General features: G+C 46.5%; 1 protein-coding gene across 11 annotated transcripts in view; it reads left to right on the top strand.

Annotated features, from left to right (window-relative positions):
* The window catches only part of CELF1 (CUGBP Elav-like family member 1), an 88,682-nt gene extending 72,899 nt beyond the window's left edge, over nucleotides 1–15,783 (top strand). For 9 of the 11 annotated variants that reach the window (XM_032414129.1, XM_032414134.1, XM_032414139.1 and 6 more), the window contains 7 exons: nucleotides 230–391; nucleotides 3,083–3,158; nucleotides 4,628–4,756; nucleotides 5,093–5,203; nucleotides 5,924–6,109; nucleotides 8,705–8,848; nucleotides 9,303–15,783. In XM_032414129.1, coding sequence (XP_032270020.1) covers nucleotides 230–391; nucleotides 3,083–3,158; nucleotides 4,628–4,756; nucleotides 5,093–5,203; nucleotides 5,924–6,109; nucleotides 8,705–8,848; nucleotides 9,303–9,430 — 936 coding nt within the window. In that variant the 3' untranslated portion in view covers nucleotides 9,431–15,783. The remainder of the gene's footprint in view (nucleotides 1–229; nucleotides 392–3,082; nucleotides 3,159–4,627; nucleotides 4,757–5,092; nucleotides 5,204–5,923; nucleotides 6,110–8,704; nucleotides 8,849–9,302) is intronic. The other 2 variants (XM_032414131.1, XM_032414130.1) reach the window with 2 other exon arrangements.
* Nucleotides 15,784–19,229: the final 3,446 nt, after the last annotated feature.

Below are 19,229 nucleotides of genomic sequence, written 5' to 3'. Positions count from 1 at the left end.
CCCTGAAGGTTAAGCAGGCTAAACATCTTAAAGTTAAAAAATGATGCTCTCTTGAAGTTAACATATTAGAAGTAGCCCTTTTAAATTTGTCTTTTGCCACTTGTGTCTATCAGGAAGAGAGTCATTTGGCAGTGAATGAAATTAGAATGCATCCTGTGTGTCACTACAAAGGATTTTTTCTTTCACCCAGAAGGAGGAATTTGACCCTTTGGCTTTGGTGTTTTCATAGGGTTGCTCATCTCCCATGGTGGTAAAATTTGCTGATACGCAGAAGGACAAAGAACAGAAGAGAATGGCCCAGCAGCTCCAGCAGCAGATGCAGCAAATCAGCGCAGCATCTGTGTGGGGAAACCTTGCTGGTCTAAATACTCTTGGACCCCAGTATTTAGCAGTGAGTCTTTGTGGTTTGCTTTCTGCAGACTGTGCAAGCTCCCAGCTGTTTGTTCTTGTGCTGTCCCTAGCCAGTAGACACAATGGCATTGACGACTTTAACGTGTCCAATTTTTTCGTAAAACTTCAGGCAGTGCAATATTCTTTAAGTTCCGTTAGTGTATCTGTCTCACCATCTTTCTTTCTCTTTTCTCTCTCATCACACATCTTGGGTTATATCTTGAGACTTCCGCTACTTTATTAAAGTGAAATCCTGATTTCCTGATACAAAGATTTAGAAAGATCTCATATGTCCCTGTCCCTTTAGTTTTCTTAAAAGAAGATCTTGAGGGAATCTTAACTACCAAATACCTTTCTCCATTTCTTTCTCCCAGATGCAGAAGGCATCTTTAAAATCCTAATTGAGTCTTCCCTGAAGAGTATGATAAATGTTTCTTCCTGCTGACTGAGAGGTCAAGATATTGATATGGACATTATTAAATGAGTATTGCAGGTGTATATTTGAGTTTACTACATTGTAAATAGATCCTTTAATTTGATCTCTCTTTTGTTGAGTTTGAGTCATGTAGTCCAAAGGCTCCAGTTTGTTATTTAGATTTACTAGATCTACAATATATATTATAGGGGATCACCACTGCTTTAACCCTTGAAAGAATAGCAGACAGTACAAGACACTTAAAACTGTCTCATCTGTGAAGCTATCACCGAAGGAAAATCAGTGCTGAAACCATTAGATTTGTATGGATAGTCCCAGAAGTATACACATAAGAATAATTATAGTCTTTCACTCCTCATCCTTTAAAACATTGTTTTATATAGAAACAGAAGAAAGGCAATGATTTCTGTCCTTCAGTACTGAGTTTTGGCTAATTTGACACCAAATATGGCCTTCATATTTCTAAAACGTTAGGAGAAATCCTAGTTTTCCAGCTAGTATTTCTCTGAAGTCAAAAAATGTAGATGGGGGGCACCTGGGTGGCTCAGTTGGTTAAGTGTCTGCCTTCGGCTCAGGTCATGATCCTGGAGTCCCAGGATCGAGTCCCACATAGGGCTCCCTGCTCAGCGGGGAGTCTGCTTCTCTCTCTGACCCTCTTCCCTCTCATGCTCTCTCTCTCTTTTTCTCTCTCTCAGATAAATAAAATCTTAAAAAAAATAAAGATCATCACATATCATTTAAAAAAATGTAGATGGTTGATATATCTCAACAGATTAAAATGTTTCTTAGTGCTAGAACATTGCTTATAAGTTCAGAAAATTCAGGAAGATTTTATTTTGGTCTTTTGCCAAAATGATAATATGTTGAAAATGATCTCCATGGTATGCATTTGCTTTTCTTAGAGAGTTTTGAAGCTCTTTTTAGGGAAGACTCCCCTTTTTATTGCCATTGCCATATCCAGCAGTGCATGATGGTATTTGTTGAGAGCTGAAGTCTCTTTGTTTTAGTTAGACATGATCCCTGCCCTCAGAGCTATTCTCATTTAGGGAGGAAATGAAGGTGCCAAGTACAGTATGCACAGTCCACCAGTTGGAATTGAGCACATTGCCCGAGGTATTTCAGACAAAAATAAAGATGTGGGTGTATAAATGGTATATTATCATTAATTGTGAGGTTCTTTCTGGAGTAGGTGGACTTGAACCTGATCTCTTTTGGACTAGAGCAGTGGTTCTTAATCTTTGTGGGGTGTGGACCCCACTGAGAGGCTGATAAAAATTATGTGCATGCACATTTTTTCATTCTGTATCTGAGGTTTGTGGACCTCCTGAAACCTGTATGGACTAAAGAGGTTCATGATGACAGGGAAACCAGGCCAGGTGTTTATGGGAATGAGCAACAGGTTGAATAAAGGATCCAGAAACAGGAATATCAGTTGTCCATAAGGAAAAGTGATTGGCTTTGAATGGAGCAAAGGTTTTCAGCAGGTTTGTTAGACACAGGTTACTATATGCTAAGATAGTGAATAAGGTCACAAAGATCCATAAGCTCATGGACAGGCCCTCTTATTTTATTTGTTAGGGAACAACCATTGAAAGGGAATATACACTGAACTGATCTATCAGTCGGTCAGTCATTTGGTCATCTGCAACAGTGGAGACCAATTTGTGGGGAGGAGATAAATGGGGCTGGATGGATGTGTGAAGAGTGTGGAAAGACTGATTAGTCATGGGTCTGTTGTGACCAGCAAAGAAGGACTCCCAAGAAAGAAAGACCCTGAAATGGTTAGATTTGATATTTAAAGTAGTTGTGTGATGTAGAAATTGAATATTTAGGTGGAAACAATCTACAAAATAAGATGTGTGGCCCGAACTAAGGAGAACTTGGGAGAGAGGAACTAGAAGTGGCGGTCATCCATGTGTGGACACTCACTGCAGTGATTACATAGCTGCTTGAGTTGAGCTTAGTTCTCTGCTCTCCTCCTGTCCTCTGCTGTGCTGCCCTCTGTTGCCCAGGGACTTGAGCCTGGCTTAGTGCTCAGTGAACGTAACTGTCTCCTGGGGCAGGATTTTAGCCGTGTCGTATTGTCCTGTGCTGTCATAAGCCTCATGTTTCTGTTGTGTTGGCTTGGGTTCTTGTCTTCAGCTCTCTTCTCTCTGGGGGCCTCTGCACTCTCGCTTTGCTGTGCTGTAGAGTTATTCCAGATGCAGAACCAGCCCTCACTCTCACTCTTGTTCTGTTTTTTGGTGTAATGTCTAGCTTTATTTGCAGCTCCTTCAGCAGACTGCCTCCTCTGGGAACCTCAGCACCCTGAGCGGCCTCCACCCGATGGGAGGTAAGTGTTTCACTGCTGTGGAGGAGCGGCAGCAACCAGGCCACGAGGCCCAGCCAACAGCAGTCTGAGAGTTTTGGACCGTTTGTACAGAAAACAGATGTTTTCCCACCCGTTTCATAAACCCAACGTGAGATGAACATCCCAGGACTCAACTGCCTTGTCTCTGGAAGGTGGCTCTTTTAGTTGCTATACAAGATTGCTCTGGGGTTGTCTGATGCTCTCCACCCCTTTAAGTCTCTGTTGAGGAGGAAGATGGAGAAGAGCTGTTAGCACGAGTAGACTATCTGAAGCCATTTTGATAAGGAGAAAATTGCAGGAACTCTTTATTTCCCCAATAAAGTGATTTTTCCAGTGACTCTTTGAAGCCTAAGACAACATCCGTGCAAATGGCTTACCAGAAACTGCTAGAACCTAGGCAGTTAGTTTACCTCTGTCTTATGCATGTTATTAGGTGAATTACCTTTTGTTGCTGTTAACGTGCATGGAAAACTTAATTGACAAATACCTAAATTATGACAAAAGATGGGGCTCCACAGACAAACTTGAAGGTGGGGCTGTCAGACAAGTTAGTGGAGGTGGGGAGCGAAGCATTTCCAGTGCCCCCTGCCGCTACCCCTTCTGCAGTGGATTAAGGCTCAGCAGGTGCATTTGAGAAAGTGGTAGTCTTAAGTGAACTGCATTTTGCTATTTGAGAAATTTTGATGGGGTTCACTTTTTCTCAAGGACTTGGAGTTTGCTATGTTTTTGGAAATTTGCTAGATTGTAAATCTGTGTTGTAGTTCAGTTTTTATTCTCACTAACTCTGCCCCCAACCACCACCTCCCATCTGCTTTTCCATCATCTAATAAATGGTTTGCAGCATACTGTCAGTGCAGTTCAGATTTCTTGCTCCTTTTAACTGTTGCTTGGAGGTTTTTTTCCCTCGGTCCTACTAATGAGTCATCTGCTATTCAAGTGATGGTTTTTCTTTAATCTTTCTCCTATTGCTTTTCTCACGTGCATCCTCCTCTGTCATTATCCCCTTTGGTCACCTGGATCCTGCTGCGTTTTCTGCCTGTCCACCTCCATTGGAAAGAGCAAATCCCCTATAAAGTATGAGTGAGGGGCTCGGATGCAGTTCCATTCTGTGCCACAAGTTTTATCATTTGTTGTTCTCTTGGACACCTGGCTTTGTGGTGGACCACAGACCTTACCCTGTCTTGGTTTCATAATTGCCAGTCCCTTTTATGAATATTCACTTGGGGTGGCATGCTATTGGATTGGATATCTTCTCTTGAGGCAATGATGTCAAGTTTCTTAATGAGTTGAGTGATATCTGAATCTTTTTTAGAGGCTTGTAGTGTTGCTTGTAAAGCTTATCTAGAATAGTTCCTCTTTGGGACCAGCCTTCACCAGTGTATGCTGTCATTGATGGAACGGATACGAGGAACCCTTACGTGCTGGCTGATCTCTTGCTTTGGATGTTGCAGGGTTAAATGCAATGCAGTTACAGAATTTGGCTGCTCTAGCCGCTGCAGCTAGTGCAGCTCAGAACACACCAAGTGGTACCAATGCTCTCACTACATCCAGCAGTCCCCTCAGCGTACTCACCAGTTCAGGTAAGTGTGTCATTGGAACCAACATGCCCTTGTGTGCCTTGGGCAGAATCCCCAGAGAGGGGTCTGTCATTCTGGAGAGTAGTTAACATCTATTTCCAAAGGGGTCAGACTATGAACAATTAATCTTCAAATGTCATCTTCTGACTTAAGAGAAATCTCATAATTTTTAGTTTGTTGTAACTGTCATTTGACTTTATGTCAAATGCGACAGTTATCGGAATCTGAAAACCTCTTCACTGAGAGAATACTTGAGTAGTATCAGTCTTGTGCTTTGGTTCCTGTTGACACGCGAAGCAGGTGTTGGCTTGACTTTAACACCCGGGTTTCTGATCACAGGGTCCTCACCGAGCTCCAGCAGCAGCAGCTCTGTCAATCCCATCGCCTCCCTGGGAGCCCTGCAGACATTAGCTGGAGCAACGGCAGGCCTCAATGTCAGCTCTTTGGCAGGTGAGGGACAGCCCCTGGATGTCATCAGGCCATTCGTTGTGCAGGTAGCACATTTTAAACAACCGTGGTAGGTCACCATTAGAATGAACAGGGTGGCCCGGTAACGTTAGAAATAATCATGGGATTTCAAGTCAGACCTGAGTTAAATCCCACCTCTGCCCCTTAACTAGCTGTAACGTAATACCACCTAAGGTCATTTTCTCATCTGCAAAGTGGGAAGAGAACACTTTGAGGGTTGTTAAGTAAATGGGAACGTAGGTAAAGTGCCGAGCACATGGCTTAGTACAGTGTCAGGCATGTAGAATGTGTTTAAATAAATATTAGCTGCTATTTCGATGATAGGGTTTACCCACATCTTGTCCTAGACCACACACACCCCTTTTAGCACCCAAACCTGAGATGCTTATTTTACCACATTCCAACTCTGTATGAGAAAGTGACCGAAAAGTCAAAGAGAAAATGGAGCAGGTCATGTGTAAGTGGTATCGCTTCCTGCATGGGTTGGAAAAAGGTAATGGGGAGAGCCACACGTGGGTGTGGCGTTTTTAATGTTCCCATGAGCGATAAGGCCTGGTGAGTGTCCTGAGATCTGACCAGTCAGATGGGTGGTCCTTCTCAGGGAGAAGCTGAGAGAGAGCAAAAACGGAGAACTTTGGAGTTTGTTTTTGGTGCCACTCGAGTCTTTCCAATATGTTAATCCTGCTCTTCCCCACCACCAAGGGATGGCTGCTTTAAATGGTGGCCTAGGGAGCAGTGGCCTTTCCAACGGCACTGGGAGCACCATGGAGGCCCTCACACAGGCCTACTCGGGAATCCAGCAGTATGCCGCTGCAGCACTGCCCACTCTGTACAACCAGAACCTGCTGACGCAGCAGAGTATTGGTGCTGCTGGAAGTCAGAAGGAAGGTGAGTAGAGAAGGGAGGCTACAGTTAAGGCCTGGGAGGGCGGGGGGATTGCTCTACCTGCAGCAGAGGTGAAGGCAGGGCAGAGGCCAAGAGGACCAGTCAGGCGGTCAGACCCGTGCTTTTCTTTGGCACTGTCAAAGGTAGAAGCTCTGTAAACTGTACTCTGCTTCTGGAATGTTCTCTGGATGTGGCTCAGATCAGAACCTCTGTTTGCCCTCCTGTAATCAGGCTGCAGGTTTTATTTTATTTTTTAAAAAGATTTTATTTATTTGACAGAGACAGCGAGAGAGGGAACACAAGCAGGGGGAGTGGGAGAGGGAGAAGCAGGCACCCCGCCAATCCCAAGACCCGGGATCATGACCTGAGCTGAAGGCAGACGCTTAACGACTGAGCCACCCAGGCGCTCCCAGGCTGCAGGTTTTAGATGAAGAAGCATACTGATCTTACTGTTTGACAGCATTTCGCTGTCTTTTGTTGTTGTTGTTGTTGTTGTTGTTAAGAAGTCATCTTGGGCGCCTGGGTGGCCTAGTTGGTTAAGCGACTGCCTTCGGCTCAGGTCATGATCCTGGAGTCCCGGGATCGAGTCCCACATCGGGCTCCCTGCTCAGCGGGGAGTCTGCTTCTCCCTCTGACCCTCCTCCCTCTCATGCTCTCTGTCTCTCATTCTCTCTCTCGCAAATAAATAAAATCTTAAAAAAAAAAAAAAAGTCTGTGGATTACAGACTTGTCAGAGGATATTTTCTGTCTGGGTGTCCCTTTTAAGCTCTGTTATTTGGCGTTTTCCTCATTTTTTTGATCTCCATTTTTCCTAATTGAGGACACACTGAAGATGATGGGACAGAAAGAGTATGGCCCATGTGTTGGTGAATTGGGAAGTGTGTACTTTGACATAAATAAGGAGAGACTTTCTAGTCAGAAAGAGGCCTGACAGTGGTTTGCATGAATACAGAGTCCTGCTGACACCTCAGTGCTCGTAGTTTACTGGATTTCTGTGGCCAGAAGCTGGCAAGGTTTAAGCACTAATGTGGGGGAAAGACACGTATCCTCTCTTGCCACGGCAGCAAGGACTTCTGGTATTGTGCGTCCTCACCTGCTCTGAATCAAGATGCTTCTGTGCGCTAGGATGTGGTAGTAGGGGAACTGAAAGAACTGTGGAGACAGACAGTAAAGCAGGAAAGGCATGAGGTGTTCCACATGATGCTCTGAAGACTGATGAATGGGAAAGAGGGATGGAGGGATGGAGAATGCCAGAGGCATAGCATTTTGTGTAGAATGGTCAGAGGTCTCTAATTTCACATCTAAGCAGAGTCCAGAGGAAGTAAGGAAGCACGCCATGCCTAAATCTAGAGCAAGAAGAGTAATGGGGGCAGAGGAGCACCAACTGCAAAGGCCCTGAGGCAGCACTGTTCTTTAATGTGTTTGGCAACAGCAGGGAGGCCGGGTGGTTGGAGAATGGCTGGACTGCAATTGTAATAAGGCTTCTTTGGTTAGAAAGTCATTGAGCATAAGTGGTTGGAAAAGGAAAGCATATTCTATTTTTGAGCTCAGTGTTAATCAAAGGCACTTTTTATTTTATTTTGTTTTTTTAAGATTTTATTTATTTATTTGACACAGAGAGAGACACAGTGAGAGAGGGAACACAAGCAGGGGGAGTGGGAGAGGGAGAAGCAGGCTTCCCGCCGAGCAGGGAGCCCGATGTGGGGCTCTGGGATCATGACCTGAGCCGAAGGCAGATGCTCAACGACTGAGCCACCCAGGCGCCCCCATAGGCACTTTTTAAAACATAATTTCTTTTTATTGAGGTGCACTTTACATACGGTAAAATTCACCCTTTTGGGAATATATAGCTCTGTGAGCTTTAATGAACGCATACAGTCATGTAACCACATTCACAGATGGAGAATGTTTCCATCACCCCCAGAAATTCCCTCATGTCCCTTTGTAGTCATTCCTTGTCCCCACCTCCTGCCTTGCAACTGCCAGTCTCTTGCTGTCCCAGTAGTTTCTAGCACAGTTTTGAAACCTGTTTTGTTTGTAATCTCTTTCTACCTCTTTTTCTGTGTTTCTCTATAAGCCTTTAGTCTCCGGTTTTATTGCGCCACACACAAGTCTGCCTACTTTATTGTCCTAGCACTCACTCCTCCCACAAGGTCGAATTCTGATACCCCTCAATGGGAAGGAGTCTGTTTCAGTGATTGCTCTTCAGTTTCCTGTTTTGTATTTGGAGAATCTTTAGTTCTCCAAACGAATCTGTTTGTTGGGATACAGACAGGTTTTGTTTTTTGTTTTTTTTAAGATTGATTTATTTGAGAGCGAGGGGGAGAAAGAGGAAGAGCAGGAGGAAGGGCAAAGGGAGGGAATCCTTAAGCAGACTCCCCGCAGAGCGCAATGCGGGGCTCGATCCCAGGACCCTGAGATCATGACCTGAGCCAAAATCGAGAGTTGGCTGCTTAACTGACTAAGCCACCCAGGTGCCCCAGGATACAGACAGTGTTAACGCAGGTAGAAATGAGAAACAGTGGTACCAGGGTTGGGGCGGGTGGAGCGGGGGTAAGCTTGACACTGATGCCTTTTCAATCAATGGGTATTTTGAAGGTCCAGAGGGAGCCAACCTGTTCATCTACCACCTGCCCCAGGAGTTTGGAGATCAGGACCTGCTGCAGATGTTTATGCCCTTTGGGAATGTCGTGTCTGCCAAGGTTTTCATAGACAAGCAGACAAACCTGAGCAAGTGTTTTGGTATGTTGGCTTCTCTTCTGGTGTTGGGAGGGTTAAGTACTGTTACCACTGAGAATGAGAAGGGGCTGATGATAGCAGGAAGAACTGGGTTTGAGTTTGGGTTACTGTTTAACTCAACCTTGGGCAGACATCATGACCTCTTGTTGAGCCTCAATTTTTTCATTTCTGTAGCAGGGATGGTGGGTTTCTACCCACACTGTTGTTCCACAGGTTAAAAAATAATAATGTATGGAAATAGCTTGGTCAAAAAACTTAAAAGTGCCACGTAGATGTCAAGTGGTACAGTTGGGAACCTAATCTATCTCATGTGATGTAATTCCCGGATTGCTTGTCCCTGCTGAGATATTTGGGATATCAGACTGTGCTCACTCATAAGGTATCTCCTGTGTAAGGAGGACCCAGAATCTCCTTGCCTCATCATGCCCCTCCCCCTGGGTTCTGCTTGGACACACAGGTTTTGTAAGTTACGACAATCCTGTTTCGGCTCAAGCTGCCATCCAGTCCATGAACGGCTTTCAGATTGGCATGAAGCGGCTTAAAGTGCAGCTCAAACGTTCGAAGAATGACAGCAAGCCCTACTGAGCGTGCTCCCCTCTGAGACTGGAGTGAGAGGGTCTTCTGGTAAGTGGGGGAGGAGCACCCTTAATGATTCGAAGCCCTAAGGCTGTGTGTTGACAGCCCTGGACCCTGACCCCCGCCACTCTGCAGGCACAGCTTTGCCCTGAAGACTCGGCTACTGCCTTCTGTGGGAGTTTCGCTTCGTACAGAGGACGAGTTTGTGCTTTGGTTTCCAGTGTTTTACTTTGGAGTTTAGGTGCCATATCCTAAGTTTTTTTCTTTATTTAAAGTTTGCTGTGTTTGTAACCAGTGTGTGTTGAGAAGGACCAACATCAAACCGCCCTGGGGGAGGAGGGGGAATGGAGAAACATTAAAAAAAGAAGATCAGAGCTTTCCTCAAACTACCCCAAGAGAGAGGACTGAGTGAAACCAAAAACTGACCCCAGAATCTACCTTAGTGCAAGAGTGGGTGAAATAACTGGCGCCCAAGAGCCTTGGGGGGCGGAGGCAGGGCTGCCTTTGGAGGTGAGGAGAGTTGACCCACACCCACCGGCCCCGGGAGCTGGAGGCTGGAGCACCTCCCTCGCTGCCTGCTGAGTTCTTGCCACCTATTTTGCAAGATTTCTGCTCCTCTTTCCCAAGAAGGGGATGACCGTTCTCTGGGAATAAAGCACCTGTTAAATTAGCCTGACATATGCAAAAAGCAAGGAGACGTCCCCCATTACCAGCTTTTCCAGCCATCCATTGGTGTTGGATTGGCTCTGCCTGGCTGGTGGCTGGCTGTTAGGAAGAAGCAGCCAGTCAGGTCGTTTTTAGTTTATTTCAAGACCACATGGCCCATTTCTAACAGGTCCCTTTAAACAAGGCCTCTAGGGAAGACACTGTCTGGTTTCCTTCCGTGTAGTTGACCACAGCAGAGAGTGTCACTTCCATCCCGAGGCATAGTTTTTTCTTGAGGGTAAATCCAAGAGGGGCTTATAGTATCCAGCTGAAGGGGGCACCTCTCCCGAGCAGAGTGATCGAAAGCCATCGAGTTAGGGGAGGAGGAGCCTGCTTCTTGGTGTACCTGAATCAGAAGGTCTCTTTAAGCCAGAGTGCTGCATTTGTCGGTGGCCAGCACTAACTACTTAAAAAGATGAGAAATCTGCGCTTGCCTCCTTGGTTGAGGGGTCCCATATGTAGTATTCCCCCCAAGGCAGGCCCCTCTTCTAACCACTCCAGCCCCTTCTGCTCTTGGGGACAGAGGAGACAACAGGACGTTTACAGCCTCCGTATGGATTTAGTGTTCATTTACCTCAGTATTACCATGTTCATTTTTGTCCTCGTGCTTACAGTTAGCTCCCTGCTGCCTCCCACAGGTCTTATTACTCCAGCCCTTGCCTGTGACCCACACAGCCTCTGGGCCCTGCCTCAGCTCCAAGAAATGCTGTGGGGGTGGAGAGCCAGAAAGGACGTGCTGTTGGGAATGTGCATCTGGGCAGAGGTAGCCCTGTTGGGATCTGACTCTTAGCCAAGGCCAGGGACTGGGTCCCTGGGATCTTCAACCTCACAAACATCAGTCCTGACCCCTAGCAGCAGAGATGAGATTCAAGGGGTTGGTTTGGTATTAAGTCAGATTGGGGGGGCTCTTTCCTTGTCATGCTGTCCGTTTGGGTCACAGACAGGGATTGACCATCTTGCTGTTGTACAGGTAGTTTGGTGGTGTTGGATTATCCCATTGAAGCAGGGACAGCTGTTCCCTTCTCATAGTGATATCTTGGGTCTGTTGTCCTCTAAGAGACGTGAAACATACTTCTTAAGCTGAACCACGTAAACTTGAATTCCGCGCACTGGGAGAAATGTGTCCTGTGTTTCAAGGATAAAACTGTTCCAAAGGCTTCCAGGGTCATGATGGGATTTTTTAAATAAATGCAAAAAATAAAAATAAAAAAGAAAAAAGAAAAAAAGAAAAAAATGCTAGGTTGGGGAGGCGCTGTTCTGAATCCCAACCGGCTGGAACCAAGAATGTCGTTTCTATTTTTATAGAAGTTTTATACAGCTCCGGGGTGGAGAATATTTATTACCTAAATTATATCTCTGGAAAAGGCCAGGATTTTGTAGAATCCAGAATGTGATTGTTGTACACACAGGGTGCTGTGTATGATTGAAACTACTGACTCTCTGTGGCCCGTTTGCAGCCCAGCTAATAATCTGCCAGAGGGGAAGGAGTTAATGCTGTGAATTGGCAGAGGAGAGAGCTGTGCTCCCCAGGGTGCTGCCGGTGCTGCCATAGCTGACCTTCTGTTCCGTCTTCCTCCTTGGCCATCGCGGGGTTTTCCAAAGCCCAGAACTCCACTCCCTTCCTACACTCTCTCCCCTCCCCCTCCTCCCCCATTTCACTATTATTTGTCCTGGGCTCTGGGACCTTATGAAACGCCTTTTCGAATAACATGAAAGGCAAAGGTGCAATCAGCCTGCCTTTGCTACCAGACCCAGAGGTTCCATACCTGCTTGTGGGGTTCTCTTTTCTAAAAGGGGTTGTGTACCACAGCAGGGCCCTGGGCTGCCGTGGCGGCCAGCTGGTGAGACCAGGCACTTCTCTCTGTTGTCCTCCCCCTGCCCGGTGAGTGCACACAGTAGCGCTGCCCTTGAGCACAGTTCTCTCCCCAGGCCAAAGATGGTTTGTGAAGAAGCTGCTCCCCTACAAGTCTCATGGTGTGGAAGGGTTCAGCTCGGAGAGTGGAGACTAGCAGTCAAGTCTTAAGCAATCCTTTTCTGTTGTGTGGGGGTTTCACCTAACAAATGTGTTTTCTGCCTATAGTTTTGTTTCTTACTGGGTTTCATCATGAAATTGATTTGCCTTGAGTGCAGCCAGACATTGTCTCCTGGGTCCCACATGAGTGGCCAGGGCCTGCGTGGAAGCTAAGAGCTTGGATTTCTGGAAACACAAGGCCATCCCCATTGAACTGAGGGGAAATCCTGGCCCTCTCCCCTAGAGAGTTCCCCCCACCCCAGCCATTGTCTTCTACTTTCTCCTGGGTTTGAGGAGGAGAGAGGCTGGAGCTCTGTTCCACCAGAGACCCATCTTCTTCTCCCACCACGGACTTGTTTGGGCGCCTCAGGGGAAATCCAAGCCTTAGGTTCCCTTCTGTCTCTGGCACTTGGATGTTTTCTTGGTGTCCTCCATGTCCTTTTTGACTTTTCCCTGTGTCCATTGTTAGCATGTGCAAAAGTTCCCTGTCATTACCCAGCCCCTGCCCCGCCCGCCTCCTCATTTCAGGGCTGTACACAGTGAGTGTTCCTCTCCTCTCCTCTCTCTCTGTTTGGATGTATTGCTCTGTGTAACTCAGTGGGTCTCCCTCTTTCTGGTTTGTTTTTTTTTCTAGATTCCTGCCGTTTGTTCATCGTTGTGCCTAAAGCATGTCGATGTGGCGTCAAGTACATCGTCCAAATCCCTGTCTCTTCAGCTTCTCTGATGCTTGAACTCTCACCTTTGACCTTGTGTTGACCTTTGATGCTGACGTGTATTTTTATTATGTTTGTTTCTTTCTTTGTTATTTCTTTTTTCTTTTCCTTTTTTTTTTTCTTTTGTGCTGCCAAATTGGTTTTGCTAGAACGACTGCTGAAGGGGAAATATTTAAACTTGCATTTGAATATAAAAAAAAAATCTATTTTTCTAGAACTTCATAAGATAACCACTTGATTTTGTGATTCCAGTTCTTTGTAACTGTCTTCAGAGCAGCCCTACTAGCACATACCGCGTGGTGTTTGTATTTCTGTGAACACACAGCCAGTCCGTTTCTAGGCTTTGTTTCTCTGTGTGCTTAGTTTTAAAGACAACTTTGAAGTAAACAATGAAATAAAAGATGTCACTAAAACCTTTGAGGCTCCTGAGCACATTTTGCTGATAGTTTGTGGGGCTTGAGGAGACTGCATGTGTTCTTTTGTTTTTCTGAGTTCTCAACTGCAGAAAACACCTGAACCCCCTTTCCTTTTTGACCGCAGGCTGCAGTTTTGGGCCCCAGCCAGCCCTTTTTCTTTTTCTTTTTCTTTTGTGGTTCTTCCCTGGAGTGACCCTGCAGGGAGCCTTCAAATCCCTCTGGCCCCTTCCCCTCAGCCCTGCTGTGCCCACCTCCATGCTTGTTCCTACAGTCTCCACAGCAAAATGTGATGCTTTGATTTTTTGTTTTTGTATTGTTTTGTGTTTTTGTTTTGAATTTTTTCCTTTCCTAAGATTATGCCCAGAAAAAACAAGTTTTGCATGTTTCCTGCTGTTTCTTCACACCTTCGTATATATCACCTTCACCTCTCTGTTTTCTATAGTTTGTGCAAAAACTGACCGATTTAAAAGGGTTTCAAAGAAGCTGTTTTAAATTGTTGCGGGGTTGATTATTTTTTTCAAGATTGTATTGTTTTATTTTGAAGTGGCAACTTTCTCCTCTATTGCCCTTAGAGCGTTTGCCTGTGCACTTAGACTGTCACCTCATGTGGCCTCCAGGCCTCAGTGGGGCCGGGGGGAGGGGGCCCCCAGGAGGCTGGCTGCTCTGCTCAGAGATGGGTGGGAAGGGGGCCTGGAGAGGCACAAGGAGCAGAGGTAGAACCCAGAAAGTGGCTGCGGGGGTGGGGGTGGGGGCGGGCAAGAGGTTTTTAGCGCATTAGGGGTAGTGAGCGCCCCTCAGCCCCGAAGAAGGAGGGTGCTCTTAACCGCTCGGAGGAGGCCATCCGTGCACTAAGCGGCAATATACCTGCCCGCGCTTCTCCCTAGGTGACAAGCACAATATTACAGTCTTCACACTGTTTACAGCCCTGGCCACCAACTACCCCACACTGGCTCTTCACCACAGCTCTGCTCTTGCTTAGCTAGTGGGGTCGGGGGGAGGGCAGGGATCTCTTTCTTTTTTAATTGAGTGAAGAGCCAAATAGCTACTGTCCCTGGGTGCCAGGCAAGCCAGTTCCTTGGTTCCCTGAAGGGAACTTGCTCTCCTCTCTTGTGGCACCATCCAGCCTCAGGGTCTTAGGGACTTTTGAGTAAGAATGTGAATGGTGGAGGGAGAGGCCAGAGGAGACAAGAGGTCACAGGATGGATCTGTGGAGGTAAGAGGTTGCAGAGGGAGGAGTTTGTGATGGGTTCCACCCAGACCTAAGCTGCTGTGGGTGGGAGAGCTGGGAAGTAGGATTATCCAGGGAAGGGTGAAGAGGGGGTAGCCGAGGGTACTGGGGGGGAGGGGGGCGGGGAAGGTAGAAGCACTGTTAGCATCATCCACGCAGGGGTTGATGAAGGAAGGGATCCTGGCAGAATTTCTGCCCTGGGACCCGCAGGTTGCCTAGTATTATGCTGGAGGCCACTCTTACTAGGAAGAGAGGGCAGCCAGATGGAGGCCCAGTGCATGGTAGGTTGCTTAATTTCCTGGAAGGGGTGATTGGGTGGAAAGAGGCCAGGAACCCCAGCCTGAGCGAGACTGCCGTGCACCCCACAGTCTGACTGCACAGAGCCGCCTCTGTTGGCAGAAGGCCCTGAGGCTCCCCTTCCTGTGTATTCAGAATCCGTGTTTGCCAATCTATTTTGCTTTCAATTCCAAGAGGAGCTCTGGGAAAACCTGTGGATAAAACCAAATGCCAAACGTTGGACGTTGTTTCCTTTTCCTTTTCTCTCTCTGATTGTTTTAATTGTTCTGTGGTGGTTTTAATGGATTTGAGACCCTGGAGCGGCAGCTGCCTTTCTGATTTCCAGCTGCTTTTTGTGAATAATTTAAAAAGAAAAAAAAAAAAGAAACTTTACATTTTGGAGACAAACCTGTGTGAGTTTTTTATTGGTACAAACGTTGTATTTAACACTAGGGGTTTTGTACAGTTTTTTGCCTTTTCTACTAGAAAACAATGTAAAGTGATTTCACAATGTGAAGAGAAAAAAAATTGCCACTATGACCAAACGCACAGTCTGTTCTGCAGCAACAACGGGATTCAATCAACTCAAAGTCGTGATTCAGCCGTAGAAATGCTTTTCCTTTACCTTGTTTGAGCTTTTCCTTTCTTTCCTGTTTTGATTTGCAAAAGAAAATGTCTTTTTTGTGTGAACTTGTGTTGTACTATGTAGAAAATTATGGATTTTACTTTAATGGTTTAAAAAAAAAAAAGGCAAGAAGAGCCTTTGTTGCTTTTCTGACTTGATCACAGAGTTTGTGTAGTGGATTAAAAAAGAAAAAATTGTTACAAGTTTGGAGCAAGGGAGTATGTGTTTAAAAGGAATCTCCTTCCTTTTTTGTGTGTTTTTCCTTTTGTCCCAATGAGGAACCTAAATCTGTTTTAATTGCACAGACACACGGACAAAAAGTCATTTTGTATCTGCCAAGTGTGGTACCTTCCTTTGTTTATTTGCTATTAAACTGTTTGAGAAGAACTGATGTTGTCTCCAGAGTTGTTATTGATGGTCGGGGTGGTCAGTAGGGTCCTTGGGGCTGGTGCGGGTTGGTGGCATCCCCGAGGAAGGGGTGGGCGTCCTGGTAAGGTTTCAGTTTGGTGTGCCAGTTTCATGAAACTGAACTCACCTTAAGGCTCCTGCAAGAACATAATTTCTCCCAGAAAACTACCTTCTCCATCATCCTCCATTCTTCTAACAACGTCCCTGCCGACACAGGAGCACCTTCAGACTTTTTTGGCAACCTTCATTTTTGTGCTGCTTCCATTTCTAGCGTCGTGGCTGCCACGCTGCAGAATTGCCAACTTGTGAGTGCACATCCCCTCTTGGGGCCTTTCATGCTCCACCCACTTTCCCCCTCATCCTGAGCTCAGAACAAGGTCACAGAGGGCATTTCAAAGATTGCGTTTACTACTCAGTAATTCTACATCAGTCTCCACGTGAAGCCCAACATCTGAGCCGCCTCAGGCATCCGAGAGCTGCAGGCTCAACACTGGGCTGGGAGTCTTAGAGGCTTGCGACCAGCACATGGGCTGTGGGGTGGGGTGGGCCAGGCCTCAACCTCCTCAGAGTCCCTCTCTGTGGGGTGTGTCTGGAGGAGCATTTCTCACTGGCCGTTGCACTGAGTACTAGCCCAGGAAATGTTCTATGAAGTAAGAGTTCTGAACGCAAATGCATTTGGGAATAGTGCTTTCTCATTTGCTTTCATTAAAAATAAGTTTGTTTTTTTTTTTAAAGGTTTATTTATTTATTTGACAGAGACACAGCGAGAGACGGAACACAAGCAGGGGGAGTGGGAGAGGGAGAAGCAGGCTTCCCGCGGAGCAGGGAGCCCGATGCGGGGCTCGATCCCAGGACCCTGGGAACCATGACCTGAGCTGAAGGCAGACGCTCAACGACTGAGCCACCCAGGCACCCCCATTAAAAATAAGTTTAAAAGAGGGCGCCTGGGTGGCTCAGTTGGTTACGTGTCTGCCTTTGGTTAGGTCATGATCCCAGGATCCTGGGATCGAGCTGCGCATTGGGCTCCCTGCTCAGCAGGAGTCTCTTTCTCGCTCTCCCTACCCTCACTCATGCTCTCTCTGGCTAGCACTCTCTCTCAAGATCTTAAAAAATATTTTTTAAGTGGAAACTTGGTATTACTCTGTAGTAATTATCCTAGCTAATGTTCATTGTTTACCACAATCCAAGTGCTGTGGGAAACGCTTGATACCTGTTACATGTTTTAATCTTTATAACATTCCCGGGAGGGAGCTACCGTTCCCATCCCCATTTTGTAGATGAGCAAACTGAGGTTAAGGGAAATTGGGTTGGGGTGCCTGGGTGGTGCAGTCGGTTAAGTGTCTGACTCTTGGTTTCAGCTCAGGTTGTGATCTCAGGGTCGTGAGGTCGGGCTCTGCGCTGAGTGTGGAGTCTGCCAGAGATTCTCCTTCCTCTGCCCCTCCCGCTGGTGTGCTTGCTCGCTGTCTCTCTCTCTCTCTCAAATAGTAAAAAAAAGGGGGGGGATTGTGTTGCCTATTAGAAAGTGGTGTGCACTGAGAATCAAACCAGGTCTGCCCACCTCCCAGGCCCTTTCTCTTAACCATGACTGAGGAGAATACGCCAGAAAAGCAAATAGATGTGCTTCAGTTAACCTGTGCCTTTTCATCACACGATTGCACAGCGTCCTCTAGGCTCTAGTGAAGGGAACCTGGGGGGCCTACAACTCGTGCGGCTCCCTCAGGTGGTGAAGCATTGCAGCCTGGTCCTACTTGGAGCAGCTGTCTTGGTGTAGAAGGGATTTACTGATAACTCACTGCACCCGGGTAGGTGGTCAGCACGATCCATGAGGTGTCACTTCCTGTGAGGAATGGGGTGCTCCCTGCGTCATTCCAGCCACTCAGGTCTTTCCTGGATCTGGTACCACCTAAACTATTCTTTACCTTTTTTTTTTTCCTTTGTGGCAAAATACATAGAACACAAGATGTTCTTCTTAAACCCCTCATAAGTAGATCATTCGATGGTATTCAGCACATTTACAGTCTTGTACAGTCACCACCACCTGATGTTTTAAATCAACTTGAAATGCATCTATTTCAACTTCACCTCATTCTGACCATTAATATTTATGAAATCACAAGTTTGGTATTTTGTTTTTAAATTGTACATTAATTATACGTGTTTACATGCACATTAAACTGCATAACCAATATATATATATGAAATGCCCATAAGGCGCCTTCTCAAAGAGGTCGTTTTACATGCTGGGAAATGGGGCCAAGATGGAGAGTCAGGGGCTTTGAGGAGTCCCTTCCCGACTTGTTTCCTCTGTAAGGACAAGGTGGTTGAACCTGAAGTTCTCTCCCATCCAGCACAGATTCTTCTGTCACTCCAGAAAAAGATGGCAGATCTTGCCTTTAAGTCTTTGCCTTGGGACTCTTGTTCTCCTGAGATAGAACTTGGTATAAAAATAGAATGTGAAGTACAACTTACATCTTTCAATGTGACATCGTACTTAGGCTGTTGTTTCTCTTTAAAATTTACCACAAAGAATATGCCCAAAGTACTGTTTTTTTAACCTTTTAAAAATGTAGGCCTGTGCACCTTTATGATCATACAGCTTTGTCTGAAACTGTATTCCATTTTGAAACCCACGTGCAGTCATCTTTTATTTTTGAATAGATTCCTCAGCACCTAGCTGTCGCCACAGCCCTGGTTCCCGGCCCACCACAGAGCCAGCCCCTGCGTCGGCTCTCCCGGCCAGCACGCGGCTGCCCTGACGCTCCCAGGTCTTCCACACGCTCTGTCCCCTGGGCCTCTCAGTCCCTGAGGAAGAAAGGCATGGGGAAGGAAACGAGATCAGCTTTGTGACTTCACCACTGGGAATGTCACACTACTGTCTGACAGCGTTGCCCTTCCAGGAGGGATCGTAGATGGCTTTTTCTTGCACCTTCTGCCTTTCTCAAGCATCTTCCTTCTCTCTCAGGAGTCCTTTCCAACCCCCACCATCTGGTGTTTAATTTCTTCTGCATACATTGACTTTCTCTTTTCCTGGTAAAGGCTTCAGCTCTAGGGACGGCTCTTGCTTTTTTAAATGAAAGTCAGAGTCTTGGGAGGGGAAATGGAACAAAGCCAGGGCTTTCGGCCTGCCTGCATCCGCACCAACACCCCCCTCCGCCGCCGAGGGGGTCCCACTGTCCTGAGGCCCCCTGAGGTTTTGGTGTTTCTAACCGCTACCATTCACCCACTTCAAGGGGACAAGTCCTTGGATTTTAGCGTTGTGCAACCATCACCACAACCTAATTTTAGAACATTTTCATCACCCTGAAAAGAAACCCCGTACTCATTAGCAGCCACTCCCCTTCTCACCTCCCCCTCATTCCCAGCCCCTGGCAACCGCGAATCTCTCTGCTCTATAGATCTGCTTATTCTGGACGTGTCCTATAAATG

Source organism: Phoca vitulina, unplaced genomic scaffold (assembly GCF_004348235.1).
Source record: "Phoca vitulina isolate PV1807 unplaced genomic scaffold, GSC_HSeal_1.0 scaffold16, whole genome shotgun sequence".
In the NCBI taxonomy this organism is placed as follows: Eukaryota; Metazoa; Chordata; class Mammalia; order Carnivora; family Phocidae; genus Phoca; species Phoca vitulina.
The sequence above is the reverse complement of the archived record's forward strand: the minus strand, read 5'-3'. Positions and strand labels throughout refer to the sequence as shown.